The following is a 15,436-nucleotide window of genomic DNA, read 5'->3' on the forward strand; positions in this document are numbered from 1 at the left end:
CAGTCTGGCTTCCTACCTCATCATTCACCTCCTCGCTCCAAAGTCACTAATCATCTTTTAACTGCCAAATCTCATGTCCTTTTCTCAGTCTTCATCCTTCTTGACCTCTCTGCAGCCTCTGACTGCTGTCCACCACTCTCCTTCTCCTTTTTTTAAAAAATAAAATATTTATGTTTAGTTTTGAACATTCACTTTGATAAGATTGAGTTTTAAATTTTCTCCTCCTCCTTTCCCATTCCCCTCCCCAAGACAGCATGCAATCTGATAAAGGCCGTACATGTACAACCATATTAAACATATTTCCACGTTAGTCATGTTGTAAAGAAGAATTAGAACCAAAGGGAAAAACCACAAGAAAGAAAAAACAAACAAAAAGGAAAAATATTCTGCTTTGATCTGCTTTCAGACTTCACAGTTCTTTCTCTGGATATAGACAGCATTTTCCATCATGAGTCTTTTGGAATTGTCTTAGATCCATTGTATTGCTGAAAAGGGCTAAGTCTGTCAAAGATGGTCATCGCACACCATGGCTGTTACTGTGTACAATGTTCTCCTGGTTCTGCTCACTTCACTCAGTATCAGTTCATGTAAGACTTCCTAGGTTTTTTGAAGTCCACCTACTTATCATTTCTAATAGAATAATATTATTACATGCATATACCACAACTTGTTCAGCCATTCCCCAACTGATGGGCATCCCCTCAATTTCCAATTCTTGGCCACTGCTATAAATATTTTTGTACATGTAGATCCTTTTCCCATTTTTATGGTTTCTTTAGGATACAGCTCTAGAAGCCGCGTTGCTAGGCTGAAGTGTATGCACTCACTCTCCTCTTTTTGATACTCTCTTCTCTGTTTTTGGGACACCACTCTCTCCTGGGTCTTCTCCTACATCTCTAACTGCTCCTGTCTCCTTTGCTCAATCTTCATCTAACATCAAAATTACCTGCCAATGCTCTGTCCTGAGCTCTCCTGATCTATTCCCCCTATATTATTTCACTTGGTGATTTCATCAACTTCCAGGGATTCAAATTATCATTTCTAAGCAGAAGTTTTCCAGATCTGTTTATGCAATGCTAACCTATTTCCAGACCTTCATTCTCAAACCTCTAGCTGCCTGCTGGACATCTCAAACTAGATGGGCCAGACATCTTAAACCCAACATCTCCAAAACGGAACTTGATATTTTTCTCCCCAAACCCTCCCTTCTTTCTGACTCCCCAGTTACTGTTGAAAATACCACTCTCCTCCTAGTCACTCAGGCTCAAAACCTACATGTCATCCTTTACTCTTCATGCTCTGTCACGTACCACATCCATTAAGTTGCCAATCCTACTGTTTCTACATGTGTAATGTCACTCCTATACGCTCCCTTTACCCTTCATGAGACGTCCACCATCCTGGTCCAGGCCCTCATTGCCTCATGCCTGGACTACCGCAATAGCCTGGTGGTAGTTGGTCTCTCTCCCTTGAATCTCTCTCTACTCCAATCTATGCACCACCACTCAGGTGTTAAACATTCTTTAAGTATTTTAAGGTCTGATGATGTCACCACCCCATTAAACAAACTCTAGTGGCTTCCTATTATTCTCCAGACTCAAATGTAAAATCCTCTGTTTTGCTTTCAAAGCTCTTCATAACCTAGCCCCTTTCTACCTTTCCAGTCAACTCCCCTCCACATACTCTATGGAGCAATGACAACAGTCTCCTGGCTGTGGCTTACATGTGAGCATTGGCTGGGAATTGTCTCCCCCACCATTTCCACCAACTGGCTTCTCTGGCTTCTTTCAAATCTCAGCCAAATCCCACCTTCTGCAAGAAGCCTTTGTCAGTCCTTCTTCATCTCAGTGTCAACCTTCTGATTATTGCCAATTTATCCTGTATATGTCTTGTCTCTATATAGTTATTTGCATGCTGCTCCCCCATTAGACTCCAACCTCTTTCTCTTGAGAGAAAGGACTGGTTTTTGTCTTCCTTTGCACTACCCAGAACAGAAGAGGTGCTTAAAAATGCTTGCTGACTTACTGATTTTTGTGGTAGCAAAGAAATAAAAGTAAATGACCACTGACTGGGAAATGGCTAAACAAACTGTGGCACATAAAAGTAATAAAATAGTACTGTGTTGTAAGAAACTATGAACATGTTGAAAACAGAGAAGCCTAGGAAGACATGCAAACACAACAAAGTGAAGTAGAACCTTATAATGTACACAGAATAACTACAGAAATGTAAATGGAAAGAGTAACAATCCAAATGGAATCTTGTGAAATTAGAATGACCAAGCTTGGCCACAAAGAAGTACAAAAAGATACTTACTCTGCATTCTTCTGCAAAAGCATGAGTGATTAGAGATGTGGGATGGTACATACAATATCATGCTTTTTTGATATGTTGGCTAGTTATGAGGAGTTTTTCCTTTTCATTTTAATATAAGGGACAGATCTATGTCAAGAGGTGAAAAAGAAGAATACAATGGAAAATGTATGTGATAATAAAAACAAAATATATCAATACAACTTCTACAAATAAAAAGAATAAGCAAAAAAAAGAAGAAAAGTTCATGGAATAAAGTCAAGATTTCTACAATGTATTACATGGCACTACATAAAAGCCAGAACTTTCACCTTATTCTAGTGAATAGGTCTAGCTGTCCAGACACACTTGGTTCATGACATTTGCTTCTTTCCATTCCTCTACTATATGGCAAAGGATGAGTGAGGTATAACTTTACTGAAAACAAATGACTGACTGAAGGAGCTGCTGTAAGACAACAGAAAATCTGAGAACTGATGTAAACTATTCTTCAGACTCAAGGAATCACAGACTATGGATCTAAAGCCAGAATTAACCTCGGAAGCCACATCTAGTCCAACTCCTTTATTTTTATTATTTTAAACAAATGAGGAAACTGAGATCCAGGAACGTTAAATGACTTGTCCAAGATCCCCATGGAGCAGACTTTGGAGGCAGCACTCACTGCACTGAGTAACACTGTCCCCTCCTTCAGTCATACAAGCTACAAACCCTGACAAAAGTCGTCATGGCATTTACCCAAAGGTCTTTAATTTGCTGATGAACGAACTCTGGAAATATCAGAAGAGAGAGAAACATGTAAAGATTTGTATGAACTAAAGCAGAGTGAAACGAACAGAATCAATGGCACAATCTATGTGGCAGATTCACTAATCTAAGGAGAAAACTTTGAAAGATCTCAGAATGCTGACAAAAGCTACCAATCATGACTTTAAAAGACTGATGAGGGGAAGGGAGGTAAGGAAGCATTTTTCCAGTGTCTATTCTGTTACATTGTGCTAAGCTTTCAATATAATTACCTCAGTTGATCCTCACCCTGGATCATCACCCCCATTTTCAGTTAAGGACACCGAGTAAGACAGAGGTTAAGTGACTTGCCCAGGGCCACATGGCTAGTAAGAGTCAGAGGCTGGATTTGAAACCAGGTCTTCCTGACTCCAGGCCTGGCGCCCTATCCATCTAGCTGCATACTTCCCAATTTCTTGATAGAAAGGTGATGGACTAGAGATACAGAATGAAACATATTCTCAGACACGACCATTGTGTTGATTTATTTTGCTCGACTACACATATTTACAAGGAAAAGCTTCTACCTGAAGGTGCTGAGCCATTTAGTGAGTAGTGACAAACATGGTAAAAAAGAGAATCAATAAGACATTTCAAACATATACAGAAGGAAAACAAAAGTTATTTGCATAGTGAAATGATTGTATTTGCTGTTGTTAGGTCCATAGTAAAAAATTAAAAAAGAATAGAAACATCCCAAGAAGGATCAGCCTAGGCTATTTTAGACTCTGTGTATACAGTATCATGTTCCAACCTTCTCTGAGGGAAATTCTACCCACAGCTTAGGAAGAAGACAATAGTTCTATCTGTTATTGCCTTTGAATAATGGGAGAGATTTATGACTAAGCTTAATGATAAGCATATGGCTAGGCTAGTGAACAAAACTAACCAGGTCATACAAGGGAAAAAGCTACGGCTTTGGTTTTATTAGCATGGTGTTTGATCAAATGCTAGATTTTTAGATCTAAAAGAAGTCTTAGAGATTAATCAATTTTTTTTTCAAAAATTTTACATGATGAAACCAAGGTCCCAAAAGATTAAAAGACTTGCCCAACAATGTAGTAAGAGTAAGGAGACCTAGGATTCCAGTTTTAGCTCTGTCTCTAGTTGTATGACCTTGGGTTAAGAAAAACAAACAAACCTGTAGCTCATATGTAAGATGAGAGAAATGGCTTCTTCAGTCCCTTCCTAGTTTGAAAGAAGCCAAGTATTCCAATTCGTTCCATGGCATGGTACAGCCAGCAGCTAAGATCCGGTCTTTCATCCCACCAGTAGCAGAGAATACTCACCAGCACTGGGATGGGCTGGGTTCTCTCTTTCCTCTGTGTTCGAGAGCTCTTGGCTACATGGCTCTTCCCCTTGCTCAATGCGGGATAAGAGATCTGGCTTAGAGATGGCATAATCTGGTAGGGAAGAAGGTGAAGTATTAGGAAATTTACACGTGGATGACCTAGGTTGTGTACATGTGGAACTTGGAAGTCACGGATTCTAATTCTCTAACAGTCAAATGAGATGAGCAGGAAACCAAGAAGAAAACCATAAGGCTCTTCAAGTATCCCGATTACTTTATGGGGAAAGAATTCCCACAACTTAGGAGATGGAAAGGCCTATCTTGTCCACATGCCCCATGAGTCACCCTCACAAGTAGTAACTGAGGGGTCTACAGTTATCTTCTGATACTAACCACGTTTCAAACAGCACAAACACGCACATGTGGCTTTTTACCCGTGTAATCTGGGAAACAGCAAATCATTGAGCTTGGACCACAATACTGAACAGGGGGACTAAAGGTTCCATTCTCTCCCTTCACTCCTCCCCCAACCCGAGTCAGTCAACAGGCATTTTTTTACACGCCTAAGATGTCTAGTGGACATCCAATTTGAAATGTATGAAAGACAGTGGGAGATGGGATACCAGAAGTCAGCAGAGAGTTTAGGGCATGTTAAGTAGATGAGAAAATCAATAGCATAGGGATGATAATTAAATCCATGGGAGCTAATGAGACCACCAAGTGAAGTAGTAAAGAGGAAGAAGACTTGTGGGATACCCACAATTAGTAGGCAAGAGTTGGATAAAGAGCCAGCAATGGAGACTGTGAAAGAGCTCAAATAGGTAGGAGAACCAGAAGAGTTATGTCCTGGAAACCCAGAGAAAAGAGAATATCAGGGAGAAGAAGATGACCAACAGTATCAAACAATGCAAAGAAGTCAAGAAAAATGAGGACTGAGGAAAAAGGCCACTAGATTTGGCAATCAGGAGACTACTGATAATGTGGAAAAGCTGTTTCAGTGGAACGATGAGATCAGAACCCATACTGTAAGGCAGGGCTGTCCAACCTTAGGTTTTTATTGAAACAATAGGCAATATATTTTGATTTGCCATTTTAGTGACAGCTCTGCTTTGTTTACTAAAGCACTTATGTAAACTTCTATGCTTGTAGCCAGGCTGCATAAATCGCACTGCAGCAGGGCCGCATTTTGGACAGCCCTGCTCTATGGGGTTAAGAAGAGATTAAGAGGAAAAAAAGTGGAGGTATCTACTGTAGCCCACCATTTTCAAGGAATTTAGCCACAAAGGGGAGAAGAGATATAAGGTGATAGTGGGGATGGAACGGTCAAGTGAGGGTTTTTTCAGGATCGGGGAGACAGGGGCATGTTTGTAGGCAGCCCAAAATGAGGCAGTAAAGAGGGAGAGACTGAAAATAAGTGGAAGAATGGGAATGACAGAGGGGAGCAATCTGCTAGAGGAGATGAGATGGAACAGGATCTCTTGAACAAGTGGAGGTATTAGCCTTAGTAAGGAGTGAAGTTATGACATTATGTGAGGCAGGAGGGAAGGAGACAGTGGCAGAAAGAACCTGAGTGACATGAGGAAGAGGGAAGAAGTGGGCGTTCATGGTGAATGAATTCAAATTTTCCTCTAAAATATGAAGCAAGGTTCTCAGCTTGAGGGGAGGAGGGAAAAGCCATGGGACATTTGAGGAGGGATGAAAAGGTCTGAAAGAGCTGCTGTGGAATGGGGTTGTGTAGCAGCAGTGAGGGCTTGGGTGAGACTGTAGAACATAAATTTGTAGAGGACCCAGTCAGAACGGTTGAATTATTTTCTCCACCACTGTTGAGCAGCACAAGGGTAGTATTCAAGGAAGCAGATGGTGGATGGTGAGAGTGAGTGAAGGCTGAAGCCTGGCAGGGCACAATAGGCAAAATGATAGAGAAGACAGTCCGGTGCTGAATTGGTTAATCAGAGGGTCAAGAGGGGAGAAGAGGAGGCAGTGGCTAGTGCAGAGGTGACAGCCTGAGAGACAACTGAGAGGTTAAAGGATTGAAGGTCATGGTATGGATGAAGAGTAGGGTTTGGTGCAGGAAGGCACAGGGAGGTAGAAAGCTAATAGATTATGATCAGATGAGGGGATTTCAGAGTGCTTGAATGTGGAGGTGGCATTTTTGTGGGTAATGGCAAGATCTAGGGTATAACCATGTTTGTGTGTGGTTGAGGTGGGATAGGGGAGTAGCTCATGGGAAGTGAGTAGGTTAATAAACTTAATAATTGTGGTGTTTGACAGTGTCAATATATATTTTGAAATTCCCTAGTTTAAGGGTAGGAGCTGAGAAAGACTGTCAGCCAGGCACTGAAACTCACTGAGGAAGAAAGGAGAATGTCCTGGAAGTCTGTAGAAAACAGCTACAATGATTTTAATTGAGTGGAAGATGTGGATTATAAGGATCTCAAATGAAGAGAGGTTAATGAGTCACTGTTAAAGTTGGTTCCTCACCAACCCACGTATCTGGCCAATATATATCAAACACATACAGTGGATAAGGCCCTCTGCTAAGGCCTGTGAGATACAAAGGTACAAAACAAGGCTACTATCCATTCCAAAGCTTACAGCACAGTACAGGAAAAGAAATCAGATATACAAATAACCACCCAGAGAATAACAGGAATAGCATTATGCTAGAGAAGCAGGAGTCCCAGGTTTTTTGTGCATTCTCCTTTTGTTTTAAGCTTGTAACTCTGAGCAAATCATTGCTTCTGGCCTTACCTGTATCAGATGTTCTTTCAAAGTCTCTTTTACATCTCAAATATAGGATTCTACTTTAAGTAGCTAAGTCAGTTAGGTAAAAATTAAAACAGGATTTCTACAGAGACTCCAGAGATCTTAACACAGAGAGAGTAGCCCCTTACCCAAGGACACCAATGTTTCATAGTTTCCTCTCATCACATGTTTGTAGAGCTCCTTCTGCCACTCATCCAGGTTCCCCCACTCCTGCTCTGAGAAATACACAGCCACATCTTCAATAATCACAGGTACCTGGAAGATAGATGAGATACCCATTTTGGAGTCACATTGGAGTCTCATCCTGGCAATTTCTAGGGTTCTCTGCTAAAACTCCAGTAAATAAGTGTTAATCTCCCCTAGGCCTCAAGATGCTTGTGGTTGAACAGGGTTAAGCAGGGTTAGTTTTGCTTTTCCTATTCCATATGTCCTCCCATGTCCAGCTCCAAGCTGAAGGCTACTTACAGGTTTTCTCTACTTTTATAGTCAGTTCCTAGTATACCTGTTACCATAGTGACCCCTCCTTATACTCTCCAACATCAAAGCTCTTCCTTTTCTTCTGTCCAGGATGATTATACCTATCCTTCCCAAATATCCCAAAGTTCCTTGGAATATCTGGCTGACTAGCTCTAGGGACAAAGAATTCTGCCTTCCACTGGCTCTGAGCCTGCTGTCACTGACCTTTTTAAGAACATTACGTACCAAGCTATATCTACCAGGAGATTACCTTGGGGACCTCGCCCTTGCTGCCTGGGGGGAGCCGCAGGATCCAGAAGTTCCTGTTTCTGAGCAGGTTCTCCATATTCTCTAGTCTCCTCTGGAGTAGCCCATACTCCTGGAGCAGGGTGCCCAGCACAGCCCATTTGCCCTCTAGCTGGTTTCCAAACTCCACTGCTGTCTTCTCACAATCAACCAACTTCTTCTCCGCTGTCCCTGTCCGCCCCTCCAGGGTCTGTAAGCGGGCAGCCTGGGACTCTACCTTCTGCTCCACAGCCTGAATGGAAGCCAGGATAGCCAGCAGTGAGATCTCAGCTGACTGGATCTGGGCTTCTCGCTGAGGGACAGTAGGAGACGCTGGAGGCGCTGGGTGCTGTATGCTGGTGTCCCATTCCTGAGACTAAACACAAGGAAAGACAGAAACAAGTGAGGGTGAGAGGGTAGGAGGAAGTCATCTCCACTAACCATAATCAGCAACAAAGAGGCAGTGGCTGAGAACTGTGCCTGAGCTATGGAAACAGAGTCCCAGTCTCAAGGAGGGAAGGTTCTGAGAGGCACTGCTACCACTGGAATAACTGGCTGGGTTCAAGTTCCAGCTGGGGAGTCACTTACTTCACAGCTTAGAACCTGTCTCTTAACTCACTGCTCTCGTCTCAAAGGCTCCTGGGTTCTGAGAGTCTATAATTTTGAGACCACACTACGGCCAAGATTTTACACTACTCTATTTCACCTATCTGTGCCTCAGTTTCCTCATCTGTAAAATTATATCATCTATTATAACACTAGTATAGATATATATAGCATTTCAAGATTTACAAAGCACCTTACAATAATTCCATTTTGTCCTCAAGACAATCCAAGGAGGTAGGTGCTATCATCTCCATTTAACAGATGAGGAAACTGAGGCAGACAGAGGTTAAGTGACTTGTCCAGGGTCACACAGTAAGTATCAAAAGCTAGATTTTAACAACTTTCCTGACCTCAGGCCCCATATTCTATCTAGAGCAAAGTACCTTGTAAACTGTAAAGTGCTACAGAAATGTGAGTTGTTAACTCCTTCCCGGGACCAATACATTCAAACAACCCCTGCTACACAGTTGACTTCATTTACTAAACACTTGCTACAGAGAGAAGGTAAGAGATTATAAAAGGACTTCTGCTTCCTGTAAGAATTTCCAGCCTAAAGTGGGAAGATAAGCAACATCATATGAGAAGAACATAAGATCAAAATGGAAAACTTCAAATTTACCGCTATTTGTAGGCTTTTGTTTTTGTTTTGCCATTTTATGCCTTCCCCTCAACCTCACTCATTTTCTCACACTGCTTAGTAAATACCATCTGCTGGGAGACTGGCTTAAATAGTAATAAGAGTTTCCTTTAGAAGGTATAATAATGGGGCAGCTAGGTGGCACAGTGAGTAGAGGTCCTGGAGTCAGGAGGCCCTGAGTTCAAATACGACCCCAGACACTTGACACACTTACTAGCTGTGTGACTTTGAGCAAGCCACTTAACCCCAACTGCCCTGCCTTCCCCAAACCCCAGGGAGGGGGTGGAGAGGGAAGAGAAGGAATGATAATGCTCTTAGTTGCTTCAGAGAAACCTGGGCTATCCTGGAATTGTAACGACTGCCTGAAGAGAGGGCCCCTTGAGAGGAGGAATCGGGTCTCACAGTTATTTGTGTTCCTCATATCCCCAACAACTCCTTGCACACAGAAGACTCTCAAAGAAGCACTGGATGATAACGATCACTTTACCGAGAGCTTGAAATAAATTTTGTTGGTATCAGAATTTGGTCTGATTATCCGCGCAGGAAAAAGAAAAGTGGATAAAGAAAACCTATTGTCCAGACTAAGATATCTAATTAGACAACCTGTATAGCTGGTTCAACAGTACATATATTTTGGATAGACAATGCAGATGGACAATGAATTGGCATCAGAATTGAGGAGGAGGAAAGGGAAGAGAAAGGTGGCAGGGGGAGGAAGGAAAACAGGTTAAATGGCACTTGGGAAATTTCTCAGAGCTTTCTTCTAAGTTTCTCCCTAAAACAAAACCCCAACATTATGAACGAATGAAACATTTATTAAATGCTTACTATATGTAAAGCACTGTACTAAGCATTGGGCATATAAATACCATATACTTCGTAACACCAACATTCTTCCAGTGTTACTTCATGGCTTTGAATCATAGGATACTATAGTCTCAGAGAAAGCAAAATTGCAGATCATTGAAAGGTAGCTAAAGTATGGTAAGTGAAGTCAGGTCACAGAATACTACAAATAATGAATTACACAAAGTAGCATAAAGTATATCAAAGCAGTGTATGAACAGAACAGAAGGCCCCATCATGCAATATGAGGTATGTAACAGATATTCAGTTTCATATGTAATCCTCTTTTTTGTTTTCTGTCTATAGAAATGTTCATGTTTCTGGATGACTTGTGTTAGTAAAAAAATTTTTTTTAATAAATTTTAAGAAAAAACCTTCAAAAAATTATAATCTTAACACATAAAAACAGAAATCAGGGGCTAGTTGATGATTTATTAAAAGGATTCCTCAAGGGAAGTTCCTTAATATCTTTAAAATGTGGCCCAGGTTATACTTTACTTACAATCAAGTTGTAAATAAACTACATAAAGTAATTTTATGGTATGACACACACCTGTGCTATGGGGATGTGGGAGTAACAGGGCAATTCACTAGTAGGAGTGATCGATTAGTGAAGGTTTTAAGGGGGGGACAGAACACAGATCGATACGGCGACCGTAATTTCTGAGAAACAACAATTCCAATTTCTACATGGAAATGTAGTGTTTTAATGTTTACACAGGACTTTCCTCATAACAACCAAACAAGATAGGGAAAGTATGACTATCTCCATTTTACAGATGAGGAAACTGAGATCCTGAGATGTTAAGGGATCACACAGCTTAGTACTGCAGCTGAGAATTGAACCCATGTACCTTGAGTCCAAGTAAAAACCTTCTTTCTACTATACCACGCTCACTCCCTAAATTAAGGCATCAACCCACCAACAAACAATAGAGCTACGATAGATTTGGAGGGGGCAGAATAGGAGTGGGACAGAAGATAAGTAGTTTAGGATCTTCAAAATGACATTATAGAGCTTGGGTTTGATGTCTCAAAGTTTTGGCACTACCAGTAGAAGCTTCTTGGGGGATCTCTGGTCCAGTCTCCAAATCTGACAGAGGATGGGAGGATATGGTCAAAATTCAAGGCAGTTAAATTGAAACCTGTTATGTATATCATTCATTCAACAGGCATTCATTAAGTACCTACTTTGTGCTGGGCACTGGGACTCTAATCCCTTCCCTGCCAGTCCTTCCCATGACTCATCTGGATCTGGCAGTGGGTCCATAATCATTTATGAATCATCTGATATGTGTACCAGGCACTATTCTAGGTAATAGGGATACAAAGACAGAAATGAAATAGGTCCTGCCCTTGAGGGGCTTACATGCCAAAGGAAAACAATGATTTGAAAAGTAGTACAGCAGAAGAAATATTCAATCAAGTAACTTAAGAGCCAGTTTCAAGTTTGATGCTAACAGAGAGTATGCCTGTGAACAAGTTCCTTCACTCCTCTGGGCCTACTTTCTCACATGAAGGAGATGGCTTGATTTTTTAAAAATTTATTTTTTATTTTTAGTTTACAACACTCAGTTCCACAAGTTCTTGAGTTTCAAATTTTCTCCCCGTCTCTCTTCCCCCCTCCTCCCCAAGACAGCATGTAATCCAATACAGGTTTTACATATACCTTCACATTAAACTTATTTTTACAACAATCAAGTTGTAAAGAAGAACTATAACCAATGGAATGAACCATGAGAAAGAAGAAGCAAAACCAAAAAAGAAAAAAAAAAGAGTAAATAGTTTGCTTCAATCTGCATTCAGACTCCATAATTCTTCCTCTGGAAATGGACAGTTTTTTCCATCATGAGTCTTTTGGAGCTGTCTTGGAACCTTGCATTGTTGAGAAGAGCCAAGTCTATCAAAGTTAGTCATCACAGATACCGAGTGACTGTAATCATGTATAATGTACTCCTGGTTCTACTCCCCTCACTCGGCATCGGTTCATATAAATCTTCCCAGGTTATTAGGAAGTCCATCTGCTCCTCATTTCTTATAGCACAGTGGTATTCCATTACATTCATATACCACAACTGATTTAACCATTCCCCAATTGATGGGCATCCCTTTGATTTCCAATTCTTTGCCACTATAAAAAGAGCTGCTATAAATATTTTTGAACATATGGGTTGGCTTGATTTTTAATAACTGAATTGGATAATTTTTAAGGTCTCTTCCAACTCTTTGAGTATCCATCCTGTGCTTGGTAATAATAAAAGATACCTTAAAAAGGCTCATAATCTACTTGGAAAGACAAAATTAACATGTATAAGAAGAATAAGAAAAGAATTAACTGCCAAATAAGTGACTAAGTGTTTTTAAATTTCAGAAAAAATCAGGTAAGACAGTTTGAAAAGAACTGACTATTCCAAGATGGATTAAACTTAGAAAAACAGAGAGGAAGAGAAAGAGCATTCCAAGTGTGAAGGGCAGCAGGATGAAACAATATGAATTAAGGTGAAGAATAAGCTTTGTTCACAGGATCATGGGATCAGCCTGGCTGAAGCAGAGAATGCAGGTTAAGGAGCAAAGAACAAATTGTGCTGGCCATCTTGGGGAAGGCCCTGACACTCAAGCAGAAGAATTTGGATTCAGTAGACTAGAGGTTCCTCAAACAGTGTTCCACAGGATACTAGGATTTAGAACAGAAGGGGCTTTAGAGATCATTTAGTTCAAACCCTTTATTTTACAAAGGCTCAGGGGTGAAGTGACTTGTCTCATACAGCTTTAAGAGCTTCTTAAACTTTATCTACTCATGACCCCAAATCAGTGATTCTTCAACAGTTTAAGAAGCACTGTACCATATGGATAAGTGTTCTAAGAGAAAAATGTCAATGTTAGTGGTATTTTTCACTAAGATATTGAAGCATGCATCAAAACCATTTTGTATTTGTGGGAAGTTTTCAGCATGAAGACAGGCTTAATTTCTCTTATCATGCTCCAAGAATCCTCTCAACCATTCCAATTACAAACCCCTAGGCCCATTACTCCCACTCATTCAGGGAGTCAACATTTATGAGTGTCATCCATGTATCTTAAGACTCAGAGTGTTTCATGGCCATTAGTTTGAAAAACTCTAGCAATAACAGGTTTCCAGTCTATCTCTCTGGGCCGATTACACATTACTCTCCCACATGAACTTTATGTTCCAGTCAAACAGGCCTACTTGCTAGTCCTTGTACATTGTATTTCATCTTCAGTCTTTGCCAAGGCTGTTTCCCATGCTTGAAATGCCCACCCTCTACAGCTCAAGTGCCACCAATTCCAATCACTTTGTATACAACCACAACTTATCTGTGAATATATTGTATCCTCCCAGAAGAGTAGCTTGACTAATTTTTTTATGTATCTTTCCATTATCTTGTATAATGCCTGGTACATAGTAGGCAATTTCTAAATGTTTGTTGAACTTGTTCACTCAGATTCAGGTGCCGGGAGACCTGGTATTTGACGTATTTCTGCTGAATGAAAAATCAAAGTCACTAAAGCTTATTCCTTTCCTTTTTGACCCTTTCCAGCTAGGACAAAGGCTAACAAAAAGGGAAAGCTCATTTGGATGACAAGAGAGGGCAGTCACTGAAAGTGGGGGTGAAATCCAAGTCTCAGAAACTTCCCAGGAGTGTGAAATGGAGTCTTACCCTCAGACCGGGAAATAGACCCTCTTCAATTAATAGGCCTGCTTCCTCATTCAAAAATGAACTAAACCATACCCAAATATTTATTCAGTCAGGTGCTTCCAGTTCTCAAATTCTATGGTTCTATGAACTGCTTGTCCCTTCAGAGTTCTGTAGCCTCCAACCAACCTGAGGCACTTCCATGCCAGGTCAAGCCCAACTACCCAGGAACAAAGACAAAGATAGTTTAGGAGCCTTTGGATAAGAACCCCAGGGTAACCACTTCAAACAACAACCTGATAGCAGGAGTTGGGAGGTGCCATAGTGCTTTCCTAGGATCTGTGAGAGAATAAAAACCTTAGAAAAGGTACTACAGGCCAGCCCCAAATTAGCTCCACCTGGGGATTTGGTCTTTGATCAGGGCATTAAAGGAAGGTTGGGGGAAATCCATGGTCATCGTTCCTTTAATTGTTACAAGTCAAGAAAATGTCCTCAACAGGATTACTTCCTCTTAATTGTTCATCTGTCATAGAGAGATTTATCTAGAATTTTCTATAGGGTGGCAGTTCCTACAGAGTCAGAGATACAATAGGGAATCATTAAGACACAACTAGGTCCCTGTTACCAAGTGTACAAGCTATGCCATGGCTCAAGTCCTGAAATGCAGCTATAACGAGACTCAATTATAAATCAGTCAGCCTACATATGTAAGACCGATTTCCCTTTTCTACCTTCCTACCTTCAGAAAAGAATGGCCAGACTCCTTGAGAGCAGCCTTGCACCCAAATAAGAGAAGACACAGACACGGGGGGGGGGGGGGGGGGCAGTCTCTCCGACGCAGATGTTTGGCCAAGGGCCTGCTTTGGGCTGCAGGTGAGCAGAACAGGGGCCTCTAAGTGTGTCCCTTTTGGCCCCAATGTGGGACGCAAAATGTTCAAGAGGGACGGTGACCCTGGGCTGGAGAATGGAGTTGAAGGTCAGCAAAGAAGCATAAAGGAACCAAGGCGGAGAAAGGGCAGGGGAATCTCCGTGTCTGCAACAAGGCTGCAGGGCCTCTCCTCGCGAACTAACTAGTGCAAACTGGCCCCGGACCGGCCCTGTGACCTCAGGCCTGGACCCTGACCCCGGGGGGCTGGAGCGACGCCCGGGCCTCACCCAGGGGACCCCAGGGTAGGGCGGGGCCTTTCTCGCAAACCTGGGCAGGAGTGGCCGGGGGGGGGGGGGGGTCTCTTACCGGAGCAGGGGCCGCCTCGGCCATGGCTTTAGTCTCGTTCCGGAACCCCCAGGGAGGCTGCGGCGCAAATGAGCGGGCTCCGAAGCAGTCCGGCCCTCCTGTCTGCACACGGGACTCACACGGGGCCTTCCTTCGGCCAAGCTGGGCTTTGGAGCCGTCAGCGGGGAGGGCGCGGACCCAACACCCCGAGCGGGGGCCCCGGCCGCCGCGAGCTCCCGGAGGGCCGACCCCGAGCTGGGATGCCTCTACCTCCGCAGCTGCTGCCGCCGCGGTCCGGCCTCGCGCTCAGCTCGGGCCCCTCAACCTCGGCTCGCCTCAGTCCGGGCTTGCCCGCGCTCTGCTCCTTCCGGCCCCCGCTCTGCAGCACCTGCGCCCCGGCCTGCCTGCGGCTCCTGCTCCTGCTCCTGCTCCTGCTCCTCTGCAGCGCGAGCCCCACAGCTGCTGCAGCTGCCGCCGTGTTGATAACCACTGCATCCTGGGAGCTCAGCGCCCTCATTGGCTGGCGGGGGAAGGAGAAGCGCTCGGCGCCTCCTCCCGGCCGCGGAGCGCACAGCGCCCCC

The 15,436-nt window shown here is 42.8% G+C and overlaps 1 protein-coding gene across 1 annotated transcript; it reads right to left on the minus strand.

The window, feature by feature from the left end:
• Nucleotides 1–4,388: 4,388 nt before the first annotated feature.
• Nucleotides 4,389–15,269, minus strand: LOC118849970 (protein ZNF783-like; the record flags this gene model as incomplete). Its single annotated transcript, XM_036759095.1, is given in 4 exon segments — nucleotides 4,389–4,502; nucleotides 7,285–7,411; nucleotides 7,884–8,273; nucleotides 14,877–15,269. Coding segments are annotated over 4 exon segments (655 nt in total), but the record flags the coding sequence as incomplete, so codon positions are not given.
• Between the last annotated feature and the right edge of the window lie 167 nt (nucleotides 15,270–15,436).

Source organism: Trichosurus vulpecula, chromosome 5 (genome assembly GCF_011100635.1).
Source record: "Trichosurus vulpecula isolate mTriVul1 chromosome 5, mTriVul1.pri, whole genome shotgun sequence".
NCBI classification, from domain to species: Eukaryota; Metazoa; Chordata; class Mammalia; order Diprotodontia; family Phalangeridae; genus Trichosurus; species Trichosurus vulpecula.